Below are 27,742 nucleotides of genomic sequence, written 5' to 3'. Positions count from 1 at the left end.
CAACACTTGCAGCATATACCTGTTGAACTGTTTTGATTTGTTGTCTTTTACAATTAGCTTGGTCTACATAAAGGCACAGTATACCAATCTAATTTATTTCAGTTTAATCTGCAAATAGACATTGGTTAGTAGTTTGCAAAAACAGTCCCTGTTCTAGCAGGTCTAAAATGATCCACTTGCAACTCCCATTAAGAATTAATTGACCGCAGATGTTAAAGCAGAATCTGATTGTTTAGCAACTGGCTGTTTACTAATGTACCAAAATGTACTATAATAAAGCAGTACAGGCAGGGGTTTTACCACATGATTTAAGAGACCAAAAATATATAGCAATGTAAAACGGTAGGGCAGTAGGGTGGCAGTAGGGCAATTCTGAATAGCAAGGTCAGGCCCATATTTACAGGAGATCAAGGGTACAGGCTGGTACCTATCAACAGAAATTCAAATAGTTCATACAGAAGTGTAAAACTAACTGCTATACGCCTAACTTATTTTACCTATGGCAAAGCAGGGGTGCAGGTATGTGAGGTGATTTAGGTATGCCTTTATTTCTTTTAAATGTTGCACAATACAACTCATAGTGATAAAATACAGTGAATGCATTTTTCTAAAGGCTTTCTATGGAAATCTAAAAAAAGTGTTTCTAAACATATTTATCAGCATTTATAAGGCAGTGATTATTTTGTAGCATTTTTTGGATCGACTTATGCCTTAACCTCTCCCCAGTTCTTCAAATACTCAACAACCTACAAAAGTTGGGAATGTTTACCACTTGTAACAAACAATCGGGGTATCTGCTAATCCGCACTACAATAAAATGAGTGAAGGAAAATGTGTTTTTTCCACTTCTTCCATACCAGTCTGTTTTGGACTTGGATGTCAAAGTTACAAAAGCTATTTTATGACATCCCAGTGCAAAAGATAGGATACAGCACCAAACCATGATTAAAAGATTTACACAGTTAAAGGAAACAATTATGATTACATCCAACAGATGTTTTATTTGACAACACTGTAAGATAGATAGCCGATGAAACAACAGCTGTTTGCAAAATGTATACTACTAAGTACAAACACTTTTACATTTTCACCATTCCTAAAACATAATTGCATTCTGTCTTCCACATCAACTCTTGTTTGGGAATGCAGGAAATATGGGGACCATGTTGGACTGCAGATTGTACAAGACAATGACAGCTGGAAACAATATCTAATCATCAGAAGAAGCCAATTTCGTTTGGTATCATGGAACACTTAATTTTCTTCACTGGCTTGGTCAACAAAACACTAAAATAAACTCTTGAAAATGTAGTCAACTTAGCTGTATACATCTGGAAAAGCTCAGCCTGTGGGAGGGACCTGCACTATGTATAACCTTTCTTCTCATTTACCTGACACCTGTCAGATGTTACAGAGGCTTTACTGCCAAAAGCATCATTGCTCAATCAACTCAATAAAATTATTGAGTTGATATTGTTCGAACATTGAACCGTGTAACTCAAAATATAAACTGTTTTCCCTTTCTAGACACTGAGCTAGCTCACACAACCATGCCCAAAAGTCTGGTTTTAATAGGTAATGTGATTAAAAAAAGACTAGATGCAGATAAAAACTGTTAGAGATCAATGGGAATGTAGGATTGACTTTTTTGTATTTAGTCAGAGATGTTGCAAGGCTAGATTGTGTTATCATTATGTATTTATATGTATTGACCCTAAAAGATGGGGTGTCCCTTTCGAGAATAATAAAAAAGTTATAATTTTATTGGTGTGTATTATGATGACAATACAAATTATGACTTGCTTAGTAATTGGATGGCCCCATCTGTTGCCTGGAAGGCTTTATGGTAGAGGAGAGAACCATTTCTGAATGGGAGATATTTATTCCGAAACCAGTCATGGGGACTGGTGCTCATTAAGGAGTGTCCTGGGAAAGGGGATAAATATCTGGGAACTCAGGAATGTAGAGAGGAGAGCCTGCCATGGGAAAGTAACTGAGATCTAGTGGGGCCTGTCTGCCTAATGATCAGGGCCTCGCCCAGCAGGAGTTTGGGTTTCGGTAAGCCCAAGAAAAGCAGAAGAAAAAACCCTAAAGCTGGTCAATGCAGGCCCTGGACTTACATCTGGATCCTTGTCAACACTGACACCCAGCAGTTCTAACAATCAACATGAAGGAACAGGCCCAGTGTCTTGTCATGTTAAACACGCTAAAGGTGTTTTTATAAAAAAAAATAGCCCTAAAATTGCTTTTAACGTGAAATATAAATATTTTGTAACTTGTACTGGATTGTCAATCTACCAAGTGCCGTTAGCTGTGTCAGCATGAATTCATTAAATCTAGAATGGCCGCTATATGTGAAAAAGCAGCCATGTTTTATGTGGCATAATAGATCTTGCCATCCGTTCCTGTCTTTCTTCTCCAACCCTAGTCCTTACTAACTACCCAAACTTCATGTACATGCTTCTATCCAAGTTCTCTACCCAGTAAAAAAGCCAATGTTAATGGACAGCCCTGATGTCATAGTTTTTAGGAAGAGGAAACTGTGTGTAGAGATAGAGGCTCTTCCACTGCAGCTGACTATAAAGAAGTTTGTTGCTTCCTGAAATGTTGCCTTCTGCTCAGCCTTCTTCTGTGAAAATGCTGATGACGCTGATTGATGATGCACGATCACATAACCCAGGGTGGGGGATAAAAAAAAATCAAAACCACTTAATAAGGCTCCTAAACACTAACTTCCACAGATGAAGTGTCTCCTATGAGCACTAGCAGCTGCCTTTGCATTGAAAGACTTGGGGGGAAGGGGGTGAGGCTGGAGTTTTTAACCATGTATAGTACAAAAACGTACTTAAAGACCCTGGCAGGTTGTTAGAGGCACAGGCTATGATACACATGAGCACAAGTTCCTTATGTGGGTTTAGGAGCTTGTAGATGTAGGGACACAAGTGGAGCTGTCGCCCAATTTTGCTGGGAACAATTCTATCTTTCCCCACATTTTTGAGTTCACGTCTTTGAATAATTACCAGTATACTGAAAATATTTAAGTCAACGCCAAATAACCTGGAGGGTCTTTGAAGAAAGCAAAGCCCAAGTAAGTTATTTTAGGTATCGCTGGAGTGAGGCGGATGATAAAAGATTGTACTATTTACTCCGTATGTTTATATTTCGTAAAGCATTTATGTGTTTCAAAAACCTAATATTTAAAAATAATAAAAAATGATGGGTTGTGAATGGTTCACTACTGAGCTATTCCTAAACAAAACACCATGTACAAACGATAACGATTTACATATCTAGTTACTTTAAAAAAAGTTATTGAGACAATTTCAGTCCAGTATAAACTTTGTAGTAAAGAGCAGTTACTACTAAGGGTATTATAGAATGTGCATTTTTCTTGTTTTACAAGTGACATGATGCTGTGACCTGGTCTTGTAATGGGGGGAGGACACATAAAGCAAAGTTACAATTGGCATGATTCTGCATGATGGGAAAACAAATCACAGAACACCCACATTGTACATACAATGTTTGGGACACAATGATGCTATACAAAGACTTTGACTCCTATTCTTATACACCCATGTAGAATGAGAATAGCTTGCTGGAAAGGTCTGTGAAACAATTAGACAAATTAAAAGCATAGCCAATAAATTCCACTGCATGTATTCATTGACAAATAACATTTTGGTGTAAGACACTCTAAAGCCAAATGTCTAAGTTTGAAACTTTACTGTAAATAAGTCATTACCTTGCCTAAAATGTAGGATAAAGGTTAGTCTACCCAAGCTATATAAAAATCCTGTATATCACCTCATACATGTCCTATTTAGTTATTGTGCACAAATTTCTGGATGCATTTATCAAATTGATCAGTAATCATGGGCAGATATCCTATTGTTTATTGTACCAGTAATATTTGGATTCATAGCTGTAGAGCTATAATCTACAAGTAAATCTAAAAATATATTGCTGGAGTCCTCTTGAGTTAACATGAATAATGAGTAATGTGAGTAATGGCTCCATCACTTTATACACTTTTGCTGTAAACTATTGCGGTGGTCAAGGAAACTAACAATACAATGTCCAAGTTCATGTGCAGTATCTGTTCCAAATTTTCACCTAAAATTTGGTGGACAAGAATATTGTTTAATGTAAGGTTCTTCAGATATGCTATGCTGAGACATAGATTTTTATCTAGAAATGTTTGAGAATGGCAGTCTATCAAGTGTCAATTACTAAATGAATTATTTAACTAAAACATAAAGTAGAATAAAGTGTTAAGAGACAGCAAACATCTGAAATATACTTTAAGGAGCCGGTGTCTTCAAAAAATCTGCCCAATGTAAAATAACCAGTAACAGCCCAAACACCATCACCACTACTTTATCTTTATTTCTCCCTGTTTCTAATTTAAAAATTAACCTTGTTAATGGTAAGGAATTCCTTTCTTATCTTCGATATAATTATTATTAATAACATTATTAAACAGTATTTTTATAGTGCCAACATATTACGCAGCGCTGTACAATAAATAGGGGTTGCAAATAACAGTTACAGACAATGACACAGGAGGAGGAGAGGACCCTGCCCAGAAGAGCTTACAATCTAAGGGGGGTTGGAAGTAGCCCACAATAGGAGGGGGGAAACAAAATATTGTCATATACATACAGGATGTTAGTTTTCATTGTTTGAAACTTGGCATGGTTATAATTGTTTAAAAGTAAAAAATAAGTACAAAAATGTTTACTAAATGTGTAATCCGTTGGTACCTAAAACTTATTGTCAGCATTTAAAAAGCAGCAGGCACTTTCTGACCTAAACCTCACCCCTAACCTGAATCTACTACATGAATAGGGATGATTAAAACTGGGATGATTAAAACTCATATCTTTTAGGGATTTGCACAAAATCTGTATATCAATCTGTCCTGAAGCAGATATATTTCTGGCCTTACAGCTTTGCTGACCAGTATAATAGACATCTAGAGTCTAAATGAGAGTATTCTTTTACATGCTTCAAAAACATCTGAGGTCACTTATTGACCTTCCATCTGTAGTTAGCAGGTCATCTACATCCTCGCTTGTATAATATATTTTGACAGTATGGAAGAGATTATTAAAGTACATCAGGCAAAGCAAATTTCATCTAAATACAAGAGGGAAGCATATCGTTAGTTGCAATGTGGTGTCCTTTTTGTATTTCCTTACCATATGTACAGTGATTTAGCTAATTGAACAATTCCTGTACTTTGCAATTTGTGCAGGAGTTCCTTCCAGTAAAAACAGTCACTGCAACCCTCTCTCTTATAGTGATAAATCTTGTATCTCCAGCTCTGTAGTTTTTTTGGAGACACGCCATAGAGTGAGGTTCTGCTAGTTCCCTCTCCCCTCCCCCCACCATAGCTCTTTTTTTGGTGCAGACCAGTGATGATGCCAATAGTGTTTTTACAATGTAATATCTGGGTTTGTAACGACTTTACCATCCAATGAAACTTAAAACCGAACACAGCAATTGCAATCACCATTAATGATAATCAGTAAATACAAGTATTATACAGTGGCAAAGTAGCTAACAAAATATCTGTTTCATGGGTCAAATGTAACTGCATAATGCATTACAGCTGATTACTCTCAGTTCTGAATTTACCCAGTTAGTTCAGTGAGATCATTGAGATGTGACACAAAAAAAGTTTCAACTAATACAGTTGAAACCATGTGTCCACACATGAAGGTGCATAGCTTATAGACTATCATGGGAGAGCATGGATGATCCAGCGAACCTAAAATGATTCTGGTCCAGGAGATTGACCAATAGCAAGTGAATTTTAGGATATTCATTCCAGGTGTGCTGGATCACCCAGGTCCCCCAATGATAGTCTATCTTCTCCAGTCTTTCAGAGATTTCATAAATCAAGTCTTATCTTCTTTTCGGCTATGGAGCTTTTCATGATATGTCTGCTCCACTATTGCTTACTTCTCTGCATGAATAAAGGAAATGGCAAGTCTCAGGTGTATGCTTCAGACAGAACGGCGTATAACTGAGATCTCCTATTAATCTTCAAATAAAAGGTTGTGTCTTTGCCATTCTATTTGAGAGGACGGGGGGGACACAGGGGAAGTGCAGAGGAGCCACCAGTAGAGCAGACAAGAGCCTGAGATGACTGAATGAAGGTCAGGAGCTGGTAAATGAGAGCTGTGCAAGCTGCTAGGGGGATGCCATTAGCGTGATAAAGTATATGATTGGTTCTACATATGACAAGAATACTTTTCCCTTGGAACATTTTTCACACAAGAGGCCCTCTGTGACTCCATTTCTTTCATACCAAAAAACCTTTCTGTTTCCCTGGTATACTACAGATTTTTTTAATGAAAATATTTAATTAGTTAATATTTATACTGTCTGAAATAGACGGAATATCAGACATAATAATTATTAATTGATGCATACTTATGAATATCAGATCAGCAATGCTTTAGCGTATATGTAACAGTGTCCTGACACTGAAAATGAATGCATTTTCCTGGCTCTACATAATTATTAATCATAGATTCCGAATACATTCCATAGTGTGGTGCTGGAGGGAGATGAGCGGAAAAACAGAGAATGTAAATTATTATTGTGCCAATAGATCAAGATGTACTTCAACACTGTCTTCCTGTTTACGCATAAATTGTTCTGAGTTTTAAAAAACGAGATATGTTGTCCTTTAAAGAAACCTGTCATGAGGGAAATATAAGGATTGCCATGACTAGTTGCCTTGCTTGTCTTATTAACATTCTAGCTTCATTGCCTTGTGAGTCACTAACTAGAAACAAGCTCTGAGATCAGACTTCTTCCATGTCTGTATTAAAAAAGGTTTTCATAAAAGTAGTTATAATCAAATTATAATAAATCATTGCAATAGTGGAAGTAATCGCACAAAGCATTGGATGGAGCTTTTGTATAATGCACAAATAGTAAGGACTATTCCCCCTACCTCTTCGTTCAGCTCAGTCAGTATGTTCTCACAATAGTAATTTCATTGTCTGCTTTGGATTTGCACATATGTACAGCCCAAACCTACTATTGCCTAGGACTCGGGCTCCTAGGCCTCCTTCTTAAGTAACCTAAGTTACTCCGCAGTTACTCCCCCTCCTCCGCAGTGTCTTGGGAGGAAGGGGATCCCCCATCGGAGATCTCCCCGCGGCAGCCGAAGGGAGCCACAACAAGGAGGCTGAAGAGCCGCATGCGGCTCCTGAGCCGCAGGTTGCAGACCCCTGGCCTAGGCGATCAAGAATGGATGGGAGCGCAGAGCCTCCCGGGATACCTACCTCACTCATCCTGGGAGACTCTTGGCTGCTCCTTCTCGGGCATGCGTAGAAGGAGCCCTTTCATCAAAAGGGGAAAATATTGCTGATCTCATTGCGCATCTACGTCACCTGATCTTGCTCCTGTGCAATGTGAGATCGAGTTACGAAGAAGAGAGAAGATAGGGGCGCCTGGTGCTCCCTCTGTGCCAGGCCAAAGGCAGATACCGGGACGACGCGGGACCCGATGGAAGAAACTTCCCGACGGATAGACTGATCTGCGGGATTGAATGGGATTAAGTGTGATTTTTTTCTTTTGAGTTAGTTTTGGGTTTACTTCTGCTTTAAATGGAAAAAAAATAGTCTTTCCAGCCACATCCAAAATACTGCCCATAGCTCCTTTATCCTTTAGAAAGCACATCCCAGTAGAAATTTTTAGCTTTGTTCTTCAGAAATATTTCTCTTCTGAGAACTCATCACAGGGTTCCAAAAAGAGTGTCCTGCAGTCACTGTGGGAGAGGTGTCACTGTGGGAAGCATACATAGCACATTTGAGATGGTATTTGGAGTTTGCAGTCTGAACCTGTGTGCTGTATAACTGTGTGTGCTGCAATTGCTCCTGCTTGTTTATACATAATAAAACCTGCACAGTCTTCTTCTTTGTAGAGGATAACCATCGTGTGTGAGGGGTTAATTTGTGGGGCAGACAGAAATTCCTCTGCTCACTTTTCTCAGAAGCTTGACAAGCTGTATATGAATGAAGAGGCTGGAGGAGTTTTTGTCTGCAGCCCAGGTTTCCCTCAGCACAGAAACACAGATGCCTTACAATTACTGTTATTATCCAATGCAAAGAAGAGGGAATTACATTTCATATGTAAACAAAGCAGATGCAGTGTACCGTGCTGTATATCTTACTTATTGGATCATTTCAGAACATCCCAGCTCCAGATTTCATTCACAGCATATTAAACCTTTTACAGATGCTCACTAATTGTCATTTGGTACAATAACTAGTGACTGTTAATGGTGACAGAGGCACTGTGCTGCAAGGACTACAATAGCTCCCATTAGCAGTCAATCATAGTGATCCAGCACAGCGGAACACTAAACAACTTCATAGGAAACTCTTCCTGAGAATCTAATTTTCAATTAGATGTGCCTTTTTTTGTATGTACAAACACATTTAGTTATGTTGCTCTCTCCCTCTTTTTGCAGATATTTCTTTTATGGGGCTCTATGGAGCTGTAATAAGAGTCCCAACACTGAGAGCAGGAAACATGACCAGTTACCTAAAAGGAGTAGGCATATGGACCTAGCTGAAGCAAGTTTTTAAGGCAGCACAAAAGTTTATTATTATCCCTACCATAGTCATGTGTCATTAACACAGTAGAATGCTAATTTTCAGGGGAAGCCAATCAATGTAACTGCCTGTTTTTGGAAAGTGGGAGGAAGCCAGAGTACCCAGAGGAAACCCACGCAAACACAGGTAGGACACACAAACGCCTTGCAGATAGAGTACTGGCCAAGAAAAATCTGGGACATAGTCCTGCAGAGGTGAGAGTGCTATCCACTGATCCAACCATGCTGATATGTTTTTGTATGCGTCACATGAGTTTTGCATTCCCATAAAAATCTGTGGGAATACAAAACTGACTCAAAGCAGGTCAGATGCAGGTCAGTAGATCAAAGTCCCTGCTAATGAACTTTGAATAATCTCAGATGCATCTCAAACTTTTAACATCAACACATGCTCAACACTACTGGATACAGTCCCCAAGTATTTCCAACAAAGAAATAAAATCAATTCAGAAAGTCTGCACATATGGATGTTAGGTATCAGCAAACGGGATTCATCATTCAAGTTTATTTTCACAGGAAAGCAGTAGTTATTTTGAACTGACCATGCTTATGCTGGGCTTTTTAAGGCTTTAGATACAATTACACATTCACGTAGAAGTAAAATAAAGGTAAACCCAGTTACTAAAATCTCATCTCATCACCATGTTTTTAAATCTTCATCTTTTATTAACATAAGTGCCTAAAAAAATACACTTATCTTCAATCCCACAAGGCAGTCAAATCAATCCGGGGGTGTCTGGCATCGGGTCCCGCATCTTCTCCTTTTCTTCCTGGTTCTTCATCCTATGCCACCCAGCCCAGGCACGAGATCCGGTGACGTGGGATGGAAAAAAACTTGCTGCTCACTGCTCATGTGTGAGATTAGCAAATTTTTCTCTTTGCGCGAATAGGCTCCTTTTGCGAATGCCCGAGATGCTCGGGCATGCGCAGAAGGAGCCCCCAAGAGCCTCTCGGGATGCCTGACGTAGGTATCCCAGGAGGCTTTGCGCTCCCATTCATTCTCCATCGCCTAGGTGATGACAAAGGATGTCCCTTCTGCAATGAGCATCCTTACCTGCCTGATCATCACCTGAAATACTAAATACAAGAGAAGAAATAATCTATTATTAGTATTTCTATTATTATTTTTTTTAACTTAGTCCCAGTCAAATGTCTCAATCCTCCCCTGAGGAAGCCAAAACGACGAAACGCATTGGTTAGCATGTTATTTCTTTCAAATGCATTTCTACTCTTGCAGGCCCATGAACTGGGCTACAGTTCAATAACAGGAGAAAACATTGTATAGTGTAGGCAGACTTCACCACAATAAATGTGGTTTACAATTAACACTGCCTTTTGATTGTAAAAAAGCAGTTTGTAAAATATATTTGTTGTAATATAAAAATGTATTTGTATATTATGTGGTAATACTCTTGAATACATTGTATACCTCACTGTGTGTCAAAAAAATTCTGATGATTTCCTCTCTGTTCTCTCTGCTCGTTCTGACCTTCCAATCAGCTGTGGCTGTTCCCAACCCGCTTTATACTATGAGATAATCCCAGCATGAGAGCTGTGTCTGTGTCCATGCTGCTGTCATTATCCTCATGTACTGTAAATTCCTTGTATATCCTTCATATCTACTTTACTGATTGTCATAGAAACATGAGCTGTTACTAAACCAAATTTTAGCCTCCTAAACATAACAAGTTGCCAGATACAGGGTCACAAGCATGAAATCCTAATTAAACAATCAGGGATATTTTCACATTATGGGGGGGGCTATTTCAAGACCTGGGTTCCCAAATTGGGTTTACATGTTAGGGACCCCCGGATCCCACTTCAATGACAATGAGCATTAGGGTACTGTCAATTCGCTCTGTCCTGTGGTGCCTCAAATATATACTTGCTTGTTCATTAAACTTGAAGACTGCGTTCAGACTGGCGATGAGGTTGCGTTGCGGTTACCCCCTTCCTCATGCCATGGAACCCTGCCTAGGGGGATATGCTCAGTACCGCTCACTGCCACCTGGAGTCAAATCTGCAGATGCTGCATTGCAAGGGACTGAGCTGCTGGTGGGGTTCCTGTTACACATAGCTGGCTACTTACCTTCTGTGACCCTCAATTTCCCTGGAACAGAGGAATGTTGGCCACTGGAAATGTGGGAGCCAGTAGGAAATGCCTTTTGTCCCCCCTCCCCCAAATAAAATGCTATACCTATCATATCATGCTACCTTGTCACACATAGCTGGTCACTTACTCTCTATCCCCTTACTCTCTACAATCCCCAATTTCTCTGTAATAAAAGGAAAATGTAACTGCAAGTGGGGGACTCCTGTGGCTAACCCCTAAATTTCATCACTACGGCACCATCACAAATACAAAAACTATATCTATCATACCATGCTACCCTGTCACACATAGCTGGCCACTTCCCTTCTGTGAACCCTAATTTCTCAGGAACTGGGAGATGTAGGGCCCTGAAGATGTAGTAGTAAGAACATGTACCCCTTGGCTATTTGTCACATGAACTGCATTTCTCTGGAAGTATCCATTGCAGAGATTTTGGGGTACAAAGATGGTTAGCAGCCCCTATAAGTGACAGGACGCATTGTATGGTGTACTTTCTGCTCTTTGGTACAGGAATGGTGAACAAGAAGCAATATGTGACTGGCCAGCACTGTATGAATGCTTTAGTTTTGTATCTTTCATTAATAAAATGAGCATCAAATAGTGAGTGCAGAAATTCTTGTCATTTCCTTTATTTGGTACATGTACATTACGGTCGGTAAACGGACACATTTCAATTTAATTTCATTTTGAATTAAAACTATTCCAGTTTTAAACATACTTCTTTATTGTTTGTTTGCATTGTGGCCCGCGGGTTTTATTTTAATGACAACAGCGGCCATCAGATGAAAATGGTCATATTATGCCACTTTAGGCTGATATGTTCCACTGTTGTCACTATCAACAAACTTGCCATAAAAATACCAGAGCTGGTGATACACAGTCATTAACAAAATAAATGTCATTAAATTAAGGTTAGTACCTAATTTAAGTATTAACTTCAAATTGTTTGTCCAATAGAATGAAGAAGAAACTACATAAGATCAGCAGATCTTCATAGAAAAGAGCATTGCAATTGTTTTTATCAAGTTAAATACCTTCTTGTTAGGATTTATCTGTTTCTACCTAACCACAAGCAAAAATGTTATATTAAAAACTTATAAACCTAAAAATACTAAATTCAAAAAAGTTTACTCTCAGAATTGCCACAGTTACCTCTAAATACAAATATTTACTTTCCATGTTTTAAATGATGGAACTCAGAACAGCTAAAACACAACAGATATTATAAATGCTGTTTTGTCAACCTATTAAATTTTAACTAGTAAAGAAATGTGTTACAAGCTGCTAAGAGAACAATAATGTTCTGCTAAGATGTGAACTTTCACAATATATTATTGGGGTTAAAAGTGGAGTTTATGAAATGTGCTTACTTGGCTATCTGAGTAAAGGACAAAATGTGCATGCATTTAGTTCTTTTTATGGGTTTGATGCTATGCAAAATCTTCAAAAAAAAAAAAAGAACACAAGCAATAAGAGTCATAAGTACATTTTAATGAAGTACTGAGCTGGTATGGTTTTTGGCAAGAAAAGTGTAATTTATTTTTTAAAAAGAGATTATTTTAGGAGATTAACGTCTCATTGAAATGAAAATTACATTGTTAGTTTTTTTTTTTTTCTTTTACAACCTACAAGAATGCCAGACCATATTACTTTGGCAACTCTATACATCAGTCTCAGAACTGCCTATGCACTAATTAGTGACAGGTTTCCCTAGAAATAATCACTGTAATATAAAAAATGTGTTGACTTAACGCTAAGGAATCAAAATGCTTCATTGTTTTAGGAATTATCCCATAAAGGACAGAGTATTTAAACTCATTATTGTCTTTTTTTCTTTTTTTTTTCTTTCAATATATGGTTGACATAATACACCAGTGTTTCTCAACCAGGATTCTGTGGAACTCTAGGGTTCCTCCAGAGATTGCTAGGGGTTTCCTGAGCAATGAGCAGTTCATGCCTCAATTTAACTGGCATCAATTATCTTTTTGGCTATCTGTAAAGGTGACATTCTTTCCATTGGCCAGCTTTGTAGGAGGCAATCTTCCTACTGACCACCACACTAATGTACTGTGTGGATATAGCAATTTTAGTATTTGCAAAAGGTTGAGAAACACTGAAATATGTCATCACATCTTTTTATTAATTGTAATTAATTTTAATTGTGTGATGGTTTCCTGGGTGTCAAGATCATAAACAAATGTTTTTTAATACAAATATTTTATGCTGAACATCCCATGAACAAGATGCATTACAAAATCATATATCTGTTTTTTTTTAAATCAGGAAAAGAAAAATCATCAAACTTTGATGTAGAATGACACCATTGTGTTTGATTCAAGTTTTTTTATGACAAAAGATGGGGACATTTAGGAAAAGCATACATAAAAATTGACAATGAAGATTATGGAGTTGTAGACAATATCTGCTTCCTAGTAGCAAAAATCAACAGGAAAATCTCTCTGAACCAAGAAAAACAGACTAACACTTGAAAGAGTTGCAAAGAGTTAAGCTACGTACACACTTCTAATTATTATCGTTGGAAAACGAACGACGAACGATCCTGCACGATATCTACAAACGATCGTATAGCACCGATCCTGCACATAGAGATAACGACACGATCGTTCGTAGATATTGTACACACAATAGATACGATCGTTTGAGCGATAGAGGAACTATGTGCACGACAGGAAGTGAACGAACGTTCATTCATTACGCATGCTCAGACCATGGACGATCAACGAACGATCGTACACACGAACGATGGTCAACGATCGTCGTCCAATCCGATCCGCCGGTCCGGTCGTTCGTTTCCAACGACTTTCCTCGTTCGTCGGCGTCGTTGGTTACTTTTTTTAAGAACGATTTTTGCCCAATCGATCGTTCGTCGTTCGTTCGTCGTTCATTTTGAACGATAAAAATTGGAAGTGTGTACGCACCTTTAGAGATTATCAAAGGCAACTAAGTATCTAAAACAAAATTGTAATGATATCCCATATCACATGCACAGCAGTGCACAGCCAAGAAGACAAACTGATTCTAGAACAAATTCATCCTGAACACACACTCAAAGCCCTAATATACAAATTTCAATTATTTGGGGAACATTATTAAAGAAGATTTCTTCCAAAAATCCATAACGCTGGCAAAGCTTCAACAGAGAATGAAGGCCAACAACAAAATGTATCAGTGTGACAAAAACTATGAAACTACTACTAAAAAAAAACATATATTTTGGAGACTGTCGGTCTACAAGAATTGCAAGAGTTGGCTCAATCTTGATGGTAGTTAATCAGCCATTAATTTAATATGGCTCACATACCTAGTTTTCATTATTTTCGAATGCAATTAAAAATAATAATCCTAAACAATCCAGGTGGATGCCATATGATGTACTAGAAATAAAAACAAACAACATTATATCTCATCAACACAAAACACAAGGTAACTGGAAAATTCAGAAGAAAATAAGGAGGGTAAGGAATACATTATTCAAAAAAAGTATCCAGTCCAATTGTGGTGAAATCTTGATTAGTAATTGTATATAATGATTTTCTCGAAACATTTAGAGTTTTTACAATATGTATGTAACACATGCTTAAAAATGACAGAAAAGACCAGAATCCCTTTTAGACAAAAGAATATATAATAGTATAATAATAGATGCCGCAGGTAACATCATGCATCTGTGTGTTTTAGACGACAAGCAATGAACTAAGAGTCAGATTCAATGTATGGCCAGATTAACATGTATAAATAGCACTGGCATAGGATAACAAACTTCAATGGAAAGGTCACCTCTGCACTTACATTATAAAAGTACATATGCAGGGGTGAAAACAAGACTTACTATAAAATACTATGTTGTACTTCCAGTCCATCTGTGCAAAAAGAATAAATTTGATTCATGGCTAGATCTATCTTTATTACAATCATGCATTGGTCACTAAGGTTGGCTTTTTTAAAAAGAGGAGGGCATCAGCTCTGCACACTGCACATCTAGTAGTAGTTAGTCGGATTTAGTTGAATTTGTTTTTGTAAGGTTAGGAGCATATCCAGTAGTAACTGGAGCCATTTATTGGACTTGCAATGATGAGGATGTCTAAAATCTTGTTCAAGGCACTGCTATAGAATGTTCTCAGTATTACTGAGTAAGTCCAGGTTAATGGGACTAATTACTACTAGATATACCATAGCTTAAATGAAAGAGAAACCTTAAGAGCAGTACATTACAAGTAATTTAAAAAATCAGAATATTAAAACTTGAATAGTTATAATTGAATTGTTTTGGGCTTGAGGAATCTAAGGTCCAAGGATCTCTTAACTGCTAGAGCCCTGTCTCTCCAAAAATCTACTTCCCAAAATGGCAACTAGTAAGTAACCAAAGACTCACACACGTCTGTTTAAAAGTTGATTTTCAGGCCAATAAGGTAATACATTTATTTTAAATACTTATGAGAAAAAAATGGACTACTAAAGTTGACTTAAAACTGTTCAACAACAATTAGAAAATGATGTGCTAGTGCAAATATTAAAATATGTCTTTAGTCATGTCACAGATCCCCACAGGACCAGGGGATCTGTGCCCTCTTCAGCGTCACCCACCTGGCACTTCACTGTTGCCTGCAACAACTCTGCTCTTTTGACTACTCTCAATTGCTGCCTGCCCTGACCTTTGGCTATTCCCGACTTCACCTGTTTGCCACCTGCCCTGACCTCTGGCTTGTCTGACCCTGTTCCAGTCTCTCGTTCCGGCACCACGCTTTGTCCCTGTCTATCAGCAGTCACCAGCCTCTGTGTACAATGGGACCGCAACCTTGCAACAGCTTGCAGGGTAACATCCTCACCTCTAGAGGCTCCGGAAAAGACCGGGCTGTTGCTTGGAGTGCGCCCTGTGCACGTCTCAGCCAACTGGGCTGGTGACACAGAGGGTCCACCACCCCTCCCTGTGGCACTGTGACAGGTCAATAAAAAATTCCTCTTTCTATGATCAAGATTGACACTTATTCATGGAACAGTAAAAAGGGTAAAGTATTCTTCTATAGTATACTTTGTTGAAATAAGTCCACAAGAGGTTTCTCCTTTAAATTTTTCATTACCAAGTCTGCAAACATCAAGGTGTTTTGTCATAATACTCAAACCTGTTATATATCTGAGTTTTCACACTTCAGAAAAATCTTCATCAAACCTAAGGTACCATTGTTTAATACTCTATATACAGTTTCACAATAGAAGATCATTAATAGGGATTAAATAGGTGAATGCCAAATAAAGAAATTAACAGAAGGGAAATAACTGAACATGATTGGTCGTTTGAAACCAATAAACTTCAAAGTGAGAGAATGAAAAAGTGATAAAGAATTAATTTTACATACCAACCCTGAAAAGTGTTTTAAAACATTTTCAGAACAGCAAGATATAAAAGGTAATTGCATATAGTATATTGTTGCTATGAGCAGCAGAGAAATTTTCAGTTATAGTTTTGGCAAAGCCTACTTTTACAGATAGTAAAATACCAAATATATTAGTATTTACATTGTACAAGTTAAAGATGTAAGGAATTTGAAAATAGAAGATGAACATCAGAGAGCTGTTATCACTTCTTATCTAAGTTACATTGTAAAAGGGAAAAACACCTAAAGCGGACCTATCACCAAAAATTAGCAAAAATTATCTTTTTTTTTCCAAAATGTAAAAAAAAAATGGTGAAGCCCACCTCTTCTGTCTTTATCACTGTGGTAGTAAGTACTGAATAGGAGTGCAGAGCCTTGAGCTGCTCCTTTTGTGCACACTGAAGATCGGGCATGCAGGCACTGAAAAGTGCCCCTGCCCAATGTCAAATCGGTCAGAAGATGGAAGAAGAAAAAAGAAGATGGCTGAGAGCGCTGGGGCGAAGGAAGATTTAAAAGCCAGAGTGGGACCAAATTGAGGAGACATGTGGAGGGATCAGGGGCTCTGCTGTAGTAAAGGTAAGTAGTTTTTTTTTAGTATAGTTCTGCTTTTAAGAGCTTACAAGCTGTAAAAGAACAAGAGCGCAATTACATTATTTGGATGTGCAAAAACATGAAAACCACCTCAGCCCTTGCCAAAACTATAACTCAGCAATATGACTGTGATATGTCTTTCATCTTGTGTTGGACAACAGGGGATATGGTTTTGAACTGTAGTAGCTGAGATAAGAAAGTCAATCATCAAGCACTTTTTGCATGTTTGAACTTGTTCCATATTCCCTGGAGGAATCTAGTTTACTTTGACAGGTTCCAGGTTGTATTAAGCCAACTTTTTTCTCAAGCTTCAATTTACATTTGTCCATACAAATAAAATATCTTTAACATATATGGATCACATTTTTTATTGTTCTGAACCATTTATATTGGGCATAAAAGACATACCAACTTTCAAAACATAAAAAATATAGATCCTATTAACCAGAAACCAAAGCTGCACGTGTATAATAATAAACCAAGGTTTATATAGAGTCAAGCGACTGCATAGCCTAGTAGCAGATAACAAATTGCCTGCCTCTAACATTTCAAAAAACAAACTCTCAATTTCACTCACTGAGCTGCTTTGGTGAAATTTGTTTTGAAAAAAAAAAGATTTTATTTTACCTTATTTAGAGGGTATATATTTAGAGGATACATTTAAGTTACTTTAGTTTCTTTTATTTAATATTCCTATTTTTTGCATTTTGTATACATTCCCCTTTTGATTTTTTACATTGTTTTAATGTTTTACTTTTCTTTCTGTGGAAAAAGTTGTAGAATAATTAGATTATTGCAGCCCAAATACAGGTCTAGAATAGTTGAAAAAACCTTCTGTAACCCTCAGGAGCTCATTGCATCTTTAAAAACCACCAAAATCCCATAAAGTTAGCTTTCCAGCCGACTTCAATGCGAAAATAGTAACGCTTTGCCAAAGTCTCCTGATTCTCGCGTAATTTTTAGGGATGTAAAAACTCTCAATTTACTTACTCCTAAAAGAGTGTTTAAAGTGATTCCTTCCTAAGTTCCCCACACATTTGTGTTCCCCCAAATTATAAAAAAATACTTTTACATGCACCATGACCCATGGATTGGTTAGAGCTTAGAAACTCTGCTCTGGAAAAATAGAGACCCAGTTTTGGCAAAAGAGTATTCATCTCAAAAAGCTTCCCTTCACAGAGCATTTTAAAATTCATAAGGAGAAATGTGTTTTTATATACCACAACACAGACTACCCAAAAATTTTGAGCTACCCAGATCTATATCAGTTTCTTCCAACAATCTGTTCATAGAGGTATAAATTTAATTTTAACGCATTTTTGGAGACATCACATATAATTATATAGGCCAGTATAAATCCAAAGCAAAATGAGTCAGACATTTAAATAGTAATGACTTTCATTAACTACAGAAAGCTAGTAAGCTTTCCATTAAAGTCTTCTTTAAGCGGTCCATTGACAAAGGTCAGCTTCCAATATGTTTTTAGATGTGGTCTCCTGGGAAAGGGAGTTTCTACTGTAACTACATGAACACAAAATAGTTGCTGTTGTTTTTGCTCTGCACAACTGATTGAATTAGTATTTGTAGGGCATGTGGCTTGCAAGCAGTGTGTATCTGGGATTTCAAAATGTTTACCCTGGTAGACCACTGAGTTACCACTGTAAATACCCGCCCATTCCTGCTGTTCTGCAGAAATACTGTTTAGTGTGGCACAGAGTTGCAGGCCAAAGTGTTTTTCAGTATACCTGGCAGTGACCTCAATCTGAATTTATCCTGAAACATTTCAGCCAAACAGTGTAATTTTTGTGATTTAAAGGACTCATGTTTGACTCCGGTGGAAAAAACACTGATCACACTTTAACATTTTCAAGTATAATATTTTTGCAATCTTAAGGGCCAGCCAGAACTCTGTACTTATGAAAAATGGACAGCTTCAGCGGAAAAAGTAACTTTTACTAAGAAAAGTATGGAAAATTGCTAAGGAACCATTGCTTAGGAAGCTAAAACTAGCACAGTGATGAATATGATGCAGTGTGCTTTACCGAAATATGAGAATGTAACTGCACATTATACTGCTTATAGGGTAAAAGTGTAGATAATATTTCAGTCTTTGGGTTGGTTTATGGGTTAAAAAAAAGATGTTTTTTACATTTTTTGTAAACAGGTCTAGAATTGTAGGGATATATTCAAGGGGGTGCTGAGAAGTTCCTGGCTTTGCCTGCTTCCAAATGAAATAGAAAAATTAGTTTGGGGGCATATGACAGCCTAATATCTTAGTATGTACCTGTGCAAATATCAGGCCCTTGCGATTCTTAAAACTTTTAGTGAGAAGCTGTGATGGCAGAGGCACAAGCAAGTTTCACGTCGTTGGAGTTACGGGCCGTCATGAAGTTTTTGTTTCTCCATGGAAAGTCAGCAAAGGACATTTACACTGAGATGTCACAAACACTGGGGGAGAAGTGCCTTTCCTACAGCACTATCAAAACCTGGATATCTCATTTCAAGACTGGGCATTTCACCGTTGAAGATAAGCCCCGCAGTGGGCGCCCGCCAACCTCAACTGACCTGGCAACCTGCGATGCGGTCCATGAGCTGATTATTGAGGATTGGCGAATATCCACAAAAAAAGATTGCCCAGATACTTGACATCTCACGGGAGCATGTTGGGTTTGTTATCACCACTATCCTAGACATGTGCAAGCTTTCAGCGAAGTAGGTGCCGAAATGTTTAAACAGTGATCAGAAGAAGGAAAAAGTTGAAGCCTCCAAAGCCGTTTTGGTCCATTTTGACGCTGCACAGGACTTTTTGGCTAGGTTAGTGACTGAGGATGAAACCTGGCTCCACATCTATGATCCTGAAACCAAGGAACGGTCAAAGGAATGGCGCCACAGCGCGCCCCCGCGGCCGAAGAAGTTCTGAACCGAGAAATCAGCCAAAAAATTAATAGCGTCCGTTATCTGAGACAAAGGCGGTATTCTGTAGGTGGACTACCTACCTCCGAGCTCTAGTATCACTGAACATTATTATGCTAACCTCCTGGACCAGCTGAAGATGGCAATTAAGATGAAACGTTGTGCCAAAGTTGACCAAAGGGATCCTTCATTTTGCAGGACAATGCACCTACGCACACGTCCAACCTTGTGGCTGCCAAATTGAACACCCTGGGTTTCCAATTGGTCCACCATCCCCCCTACTCACCTGACCTGGCCCCTTCGGACTATTATTCGGATTATCTGTTCCTGAACTTGAAGAAACACCTGAAGGGGCAACGTTTTGAGGACATTTCTGATGTCAAAGATGCTGCTGAGAGCTGGTTTGCGGCCCAACCAAAGGACTTTTATTTGAACAGTCTAGAAAAGCTGCAACTACCCTGTACCAAGTGCATCAGTCCCAGTGGGGAATATGTTGAATAAATGTGTTATTTCATAACTCTGGCTCTCTTCTTTCTGGGCAAAGCCAGGAACGTCTCAGCACCCCCTTGTATGTAGCTTGCAAAAGAAGTCAGGAAATAATTTTAACTATTTAATGGGAGGCAAAGAACTGCATACACATGCTCGATTACTGTAGTTGGAAATGATCGTTTATGATCGTTTCCAGCAACAAACAACTGAAAGATGAATGGATGAGCATGGTACATACAGAGCCATTCTGTTCTATAAAGATGTAAGGGGGAAGAACAAGTGAGCAAGGTGAAATGGAAGCCAATGAAGAGAACTGTAAAGAGATGCAGCAGAAGGGAGGTGGGAAGGATGGATAAGTCTGGCTGCAGCATTCATAATAGATTGTAGAGGAGAGAGTCGGGTTAGTGGAATACCATAGAGAAGGATGTTGTCCAGACGAGAGATAAGAGCGTGTACAAGGAGTTTGGTGGTCTCTGGGGATAGGTAGGAGTAGATTTTTGGAGATGTTGCACAGGTGAATGTGTCAGGACCTGGAAATGTTCTGAATATGGGGGGTAAATGAGAGGGCAGAATCAAAGGTGGCGCCAAGACAACGTGCCTGAGGGGAGGGACGAATAACAGTGTTGTTAACAGTTAGGAATATGTCAGGGGGAAATTTGAGGGGGGGGGATGATGAGTTAAAACTTACAGGCAGCATGAGACCTTATCCAGGACTGAGGGAGACAGGTCAGGGGTGGACAGATAGATTTGAGTGTCATCAGCATACAGATGGTACTGTAAGCCAAAGGAGGATATGAGGACTGACCCTTGGGGAACAGGGAGGAGAGTAGGAGAGAAGGAATTACAATTGAAAGAAACTTGAAAGGAATGGTCAGACAGGTAGGAAGCAAATCAAGAGAGAGCAGTGTCACTGATACCAATGGAGCGCATGATTTGTATTAGAAGGGGGTGATCAACAGTGTCAACAGCAGAGGAAAGATCAAGAAGAAGGAGAGGGGGAAACATTGCCTTGAGACTTATCTCTGATGAGGTCATTGGCCAATTTAGCAAGGGCTGTTTCGGTGGAATCGGTGGCTCGAAAGCCAGACTGGAGAGGGTCAAGGAGAGAGTTGGTGCTCAGGTAATCGGTGAATCTTTTGTAGACAAGGCGCTCAAGAAGTTTGGAAACAAATGGGAGAAGGACAGTAGCTAGAGGAGATAAGGAGATAGGAGATAGGACAGTAGCTAGAAGGTAGGGAGGGGTCTAGTCAGAATAGGGAGAATAATGGCATGTTTGAAAGCGGAGGGGTAGATACCAGTAAAGAGGGAAAGGTTGAATAGTTCAGTTAGGGCGGGGGCCAGGATTGAGGAATGGGTATGGAGTAGATCAGAGGGAATTGGGTCAAGCAGACAGGTACTAGATGGAGATGATGACAGAAGAGAGGAGACAGTAACAGGGCTGAGGGAGGCCAGTGATGATTTACAGGAGGAAGGGGTGGATATGGTTGGAGTGGCCCCTGTAAGCAGAGACATCATGTCTGATTTTGTTAATTTTATCTCTAAAATAGGTGGCAATACCCTGGGCAGAGAAGGTAGTTGTGGGGGAGCAGGTGTGGGGTTTAGGAGGGAATCAATTGTTGAGAAGAGGCTGCATGGGTTGGAAGCTTGAGAGGAAATGACAGCAGAGAAATAATACAGAAAAATACCTGCGGAACTGACAGAAATGTACCTGTTTAAAATAAGTAATTTTGTGAATATTTTGTCAATGTTGTTAGTCTCACTCATTTATCTTTTGCTACTTATAATTGGCTATCTTCATCTCCAAAACATAGGAACTAATTGAAGTCCAAGGTAAGTACTGAAAGGGTTGATTAGGCTCCTTGAGATAACAATAAAACTGTGCACAGGACAGCTATAGACTTCCTAAAAAGTCAACAGGTGTTTTTTTGAACATATCAAAGAAATTTAACAAAATGTTTTTATTAGTATATATTCAATGGATCACAAGGGAGCAAATAAGGAGGTCTTTTTTTAGGGTTTATACTTTAACTGCTTCCCTACCAGCATTGTTTGCACACACTAAAACATATACTTAAGGTATGAAATTCTGAGAACTTGGGAGAAAAAATATGACAGTAGGTCACATTAATGTTGATAAATGTAAAAGACAGGACTACATTAGGCAATTAGATACCAAATAATATTTTAGCATAGATAAACTACGATACTCAAAACTGTCCATAGATGATGCTTGAAAAACCTTCACACTTCATCATGTTAGAGTTACCCTAAATATTGGCACTAGAGGTATTCCCAATAATCAGACATGCAATGCAATACTCAAACTTTGTTGTGCTTCCCTCTTTTATATACACATATAAACATGCATGTACAAGCTTGTTTGTGTTTGTATGTGTTTGCTTGGGAAGTTGTGCTTTTAGATTTAGATTTTTTTACTATTATATATTATTTTTAACATTTTTATTTTACTAAACTTGACTGACAATCTAACTAATAACACAGGAGAGAGAAGACAGATCTATTTCATGAAATATCTGGGGAGTATTAGAACCATGATCCCCCTCTGCCTTCTACCTTAGCAAACCTGAATAAAAATCTTTGCCCGATTTCCTCACAATGTACTCTTAAACCAGACCTCAAAATTGGGATTGTTTAATCTAGAAAGCTTCTGTGCTTACTATACACAAGGGCAATTTTTTGGCTATTCCGGTTTCCGGGTATTCCAGGACCTGCAGGTGAGGAGTTCAAGTAATGTGCATTGAAAAAGTGGAGTTGAGTGTTGGGGCATTTTGCTGCACACTAAAAGTGATTAATAGGTTTACAGCCACACAGTAATTTATCTTACACCTTCAGTATGAGAAGATGTTTAAAGGGGATGCCTCGCTTCCTTGTGTATCTCCAGAGAAAAATACATGGCAGGAGTTTTAATTGTTTTATATATATATATATATATATATATATATATATATATATATATATATATATATATATATATATATATATATACCCAACTAAAACACTACTGAATACATTGTTTATAAGACTGCTTCATAAAAATTTACAGTGACAACTGCTTATCAGTAGACCAAGACTACTGCAGTGCATATTTGTTGTGTAAAGTTCATACATTCCATAGTTATTCATTTCTTGCTGGATAGGATAGCAGGGCCTCCATGTTACTTACAGCTCCTCTAAATCATTGCCTTCATACACTCAGCATGTATCTCTGTTTTCTGGATCTTTACCAAACTATTAAAATATTTCCAGTTCTATACATATTTCTTTCTATCTGCCAAAAAGACAGTGTGTTAAACAGTCTTTAGTGAAACCAAATTCTGAGCTATCCCTTGGCCAATTATTTCACAATACACAGTGGGCCTGATCTGCTAAATCTGCATCTAGATAGAGTGAACACCATTCCAAAACATGTGCAATTAAAAGGGTGACTATGGGCAGGAATGATCTCCAAGTTGGCACTTACTGTCAAGAAATAAAGTGGTGCATTCTAGGCATTTCCAGTGCAAGACTTTTAAGAAGATTTTAGCATGCCTTGATGCATATCGGTTACATTCCCCTATGGCAAACCAATGAAGATGTACAAAGATCTGAACGAACAAGAAGACCAGGCTAAGATGTCAGAGGCAAGGAGGATGCTGGCTGAAGAAGAGGTAAGTGTTGTGGACTTTGGCTACATACACACATTAGATTTTTGTTGTTGGAAAGGATCTTTCACAATCCACGACAAAAGACTGAAAGATGCATGAACGAGTGCTGTACAAACAGCGCCATTCTGCTCTATGAAGAGGGGTGAGCGCACCCCTGCTGCGCTCCCTCCCCTTCACTTCTATTACGACTGTTCGCTGTTCATGGGTCTGCCCTGTCCAATTCATGAACGACAGACGAACAACGTACACACGTCAGATTCTCGTTCGATACAAGCCCTGAAAAGATAATTGGACGAGAATCATCTGACGTGTGTACATAGCCTTAGGTTCTGCATTCAATTGGAACTTATGGAGTAGATTGTCCATAAAAGCTTATCATACACAAATCACCCTCCTGATTAATCATAAAAATATTACATATATATCACGTGACTTATAGAATTTATTCTAATCCAGTTAAGATTATCTATCAAGAATGGACTTATATTTTCTTAACAGATATTTACTGCTTTAACCTCCCTGGTGGTATGATTATTTTAGTATTTTTAAATGTCAAAATGGTACACACTCAGAATTACCCCCAGGGGGGTTAAAGATTATATGTAAAGAAAGCCATTTCCCCATGTAATACATAAATCAGCATAAATGTTTACTTTTGCTGTGCCTATTTATCATCTTTTTAGACTTTTGTTGCATGACACATTGGCTTTTGGATGAAGCATCACACAATAAAAGCAAATAGTTGAAAATAAATTGTAAAGTCAATCTTACCAGACCATCACAGTTGCTTAAAGCAACAGACGCTCCAGGGATATCTGCTATTTCCCCAACATAAGCACAATTAGTCCACAGTGGCTCTTTCTTCCAGATTTCCTCTGTGTTATTTGCAGCATAAGTTGTATTTCCAACATGGCTTCTATTTTCAGGGTTCATAGGGTCATCATCATGCCACTCCACAACGGCCCCTGGGGCAATAAGTCTAGTATTTGGCTTTAATTTGAGATGGAATTCTCTTCCAAATGCTGTGACATTGAAGTAGAGAGGTTGACGGCTGTGTGATGTGTCTCTCTTTAATCTCCCTTTGTGACTTATAGACACAACATTAGAAACATGGTGTCCCTCTGCGTCTGTGCTTACTGGTGTTACCAGTTCATACTCTCCTAGTATTCTGCCTAAATCTGAGAAAAGAAGTATTCTTTTTTATTCAAACATTTAATTATATCACAAAAGTAAAAACATACAAAAATGAAAAGTATTAGCTACAGTTATTATACGTAAAGCAAAAAAAACACTATTGTATGGAATAGTTATTATAATGGCATTTAAAGGCAGGAAACTGTAAAGGCAAGTGAAGTTGAAACTCTTGCTTTCTTCCACTAATAAGCTTTGGGTGCTAAGTGATGATCTATCAAACACCAACAATGTCTTATGGGGTCAGGTAGAGAGTTTTTGGACCTGTGTGAGGTTTCAGCAAGAATAAGTATAAGGAGTTTAAACACATGTTCTTTTTTCATCAATATCAATGCAGGGTAAGAGACTACTTTAATAATTAATTGATTGTACATACAATTAGTTTGGTCAATGCAGTGCATAGTTGTTAGTATATACAGTGTAAAAGGTTAATCTACAATGAGAATGTTGGAAGTTTTTACCATTCCTTGTCCTTCTTAAATGTTTTGACATTTATTTCCAGTGTTATATTATAGAACCCACTGACTGGCTTAAAAAACAAACACTACACTGCAATATTTTTATGCTATTTGGGTTTACATCATTATAATATTTGAAAATGATTGTATGTGTTGCTAAAATCCAAAAACCTTAAAACAACTACATAGCCTTTCTTGGCCTGATTTTAGCAGATATTAAATAAATAGATATCAAATAGTAGTAGGGTAATTAAACAGGCTGGTTATCGGAAGAATTAAACCAAAATGTTTTCTTTTTGAATGTAAAGAGATCATCAAACATGCAGCCATAATCATACCTCACTCATTTTTTTCCCAAAGACCCATGCCATTTGCCTGTTTTTGTATTAGTTTATTGAGGTGCCATTTGAAACAATTATCTTATACTATATATTCTATACTACACCATGGTACACGTATTGCCATGCTTTGCATTAATACAAAAAAAATGTACAGTAAATAGGCTGTAAAACACATTTTTTTTTCATTCTAATCACTGTTAAATGTATACCCGATAAATATTTGAAATCCTCCCATATCAGAAAGCCTCATTTGACTCTGTAAGAGGTTATACCAGGTTACATCAAACATAAAAATGAATGTGAAAAAAGTGAGAAAGTATGACATATGGAATTATAATGAACCTATTCAGATACTGCAATCTCTGCAGGATTAGGTATCCGGATTACGCTACGAAATTTATATGAAAACCATCTATTTTCAAGACAATTCAGGCGCTCATATCAATCCTAAATTTACACTACAAATATAGTTATACATAAAAGTTAAAACATTACAAAAGACACATTTTACAAAAACATTCAAACATTACAAAGGTTTTAATCTGCATACATCTTGTTTGATAATTGAACTTTTTCTCTAGTTATACATTACTGCTTGATAATGTGTTTCCTGCTTTAAAATAACCATTCCACTTATTCCAATTTACTTTCCCCCTACTTTAATATGCAATTATAATGATAAAATTCATTATCTCTTTAATACCTTAAAGCCTACCTAAACCCAAAATCAAATTGCATTTATTAGGGTAAATTCTAAGTATTTTTTTTGAAAATTAACTTTACAAAAATAAAAAACCCTCTGTGTAGGTGGGCTTGTCTGTAACTGTGTACCTATCCACACAGTTAGGAGGTCCTACAATTTCTCCCCACCTAGTTCCTGTGACTGCAAATTATGCATCCTCTTGTACAGACATAGGGCCTGATTTAATAAAGCTCTCCAAGGCTGGGGAATATACACTTTCATCAGTGAAGCTGGGTGATCCAGCAAACCCGGAATGGATCTGGTCCAGGATTTAAAATATTTGCTAGCAAATGATCAGCTTCGCTGATGAAAGTGTATATTCCCCAGCCTTGGAGAGCTTTAAAAAATTGGGCCCATGGTTTCTACTGTAATGCAGGACTGATAGGAAACTTACTGTGGCATTTATTGACCCTGTCAATAGCTGAATTCTGGGATAAGGAAATATCTGTAGTGCTGTGTACAAGCACTATTGATACATGAAACAGATCTGTGCACCACTTTGCTTCCATACATTTGTTATAGTCACTTATACACCTGATTACTATTAGACTCTGCCGTGTTCAATTTAAAATTTAATTGTGTAAGTGGCAAACTAACTAGAATTTATAATAATTTATTCTGCAACTGCACATTTAGAGTTTTATATATAAAGGGAAACTGGCCAGCCGCTTCAAATTGAGCATGAACTTTTTTTCTGTAGCTTGGCCTTCTTAATAAAAAGAGGGTTTTTTTATTAATTATTGAATTTATGCTTAATAAAATTAAACAATTTCATTTATGTTTTAACTCCTATTTCTATCAACAAAGCTGTCAATGTTTTTATCTTCCTGAAGGACAGATCTATCTTTGTTCAAGAATCATCTAGGGTCAGCATCTACTTCTGGAACTGTTGGTCCATTTCAGAAGAAATCCTGGTGCTAGCACATTTGTCTCTGTGTTTATTCAAGTTGTCTCAGACAGCTCAGTTCCTGCTACTGACTTTCACCCTGTGAGTTGCCAAAAATAACAATGTTAATTCTACATGAGTGACCTCTTGCAGAGAGAGTCCACCTGAAGCAGACCAGTCACATCCATCCCCCAATATACTTCTCTGATGCCTATACACTGTAATTTTAAGCTGCACACTGTGAAAGCGCTGCCCACAAAAAGGGCAGGCAGAGGAAGAAGGACTAGTTAGCAGTATTCTCTGTGGTCTTCCTGCAGCT

At 38.0% G+C, this 27,742-nt stretch overlaps 1 protein-coding gene across 2 annotated transcripts in view; it reads right to left on the bottom strand.

Annotated features, from left to right (window-relative positions):
• ADAMTS3 (ADAM metallopeptidase with thrombospondin type 1 motif 3) overlaps positions 1-27,742 on the bottom strand; it is a 130,377-nt gene that overhangs the window by 79,796 nt on the left and 22,839 nt on the right. For both annotated transcript variants that reach the window (XM_072405353.1, XM_072405354.1), the window contains exon 5: positions 24,577-24,983. In XM_072405353.1, coding sequence (XP_072261454.1) covers positions 24,577-24,983 — 407 coding nt within the window. The remainder of the gene's footprint in view (positions 1-24,576; positions 24,984-27,742) is intronic.

The sequence above is a fragment of the Pyxicephalus adspersus genome, chromosome 3 (genome assembly GCF_032062135.1).
Source record: "Pyxicephalus adspersus chromosome 3, UCB_Pads_2.0, whole genome shotgun sequence".
Taxonomy (NCBI): Eukaryota; Metazoa; Chordata; class Amphibia; order Anura; family Pyxicephalidae; genus Pyxicephalus; species Pyxicephalus adspersus.
Note: the sequence above shows the minus strand (reverse complement) of the source record. Positions and strands in the feature narration are given on the sequence as shown.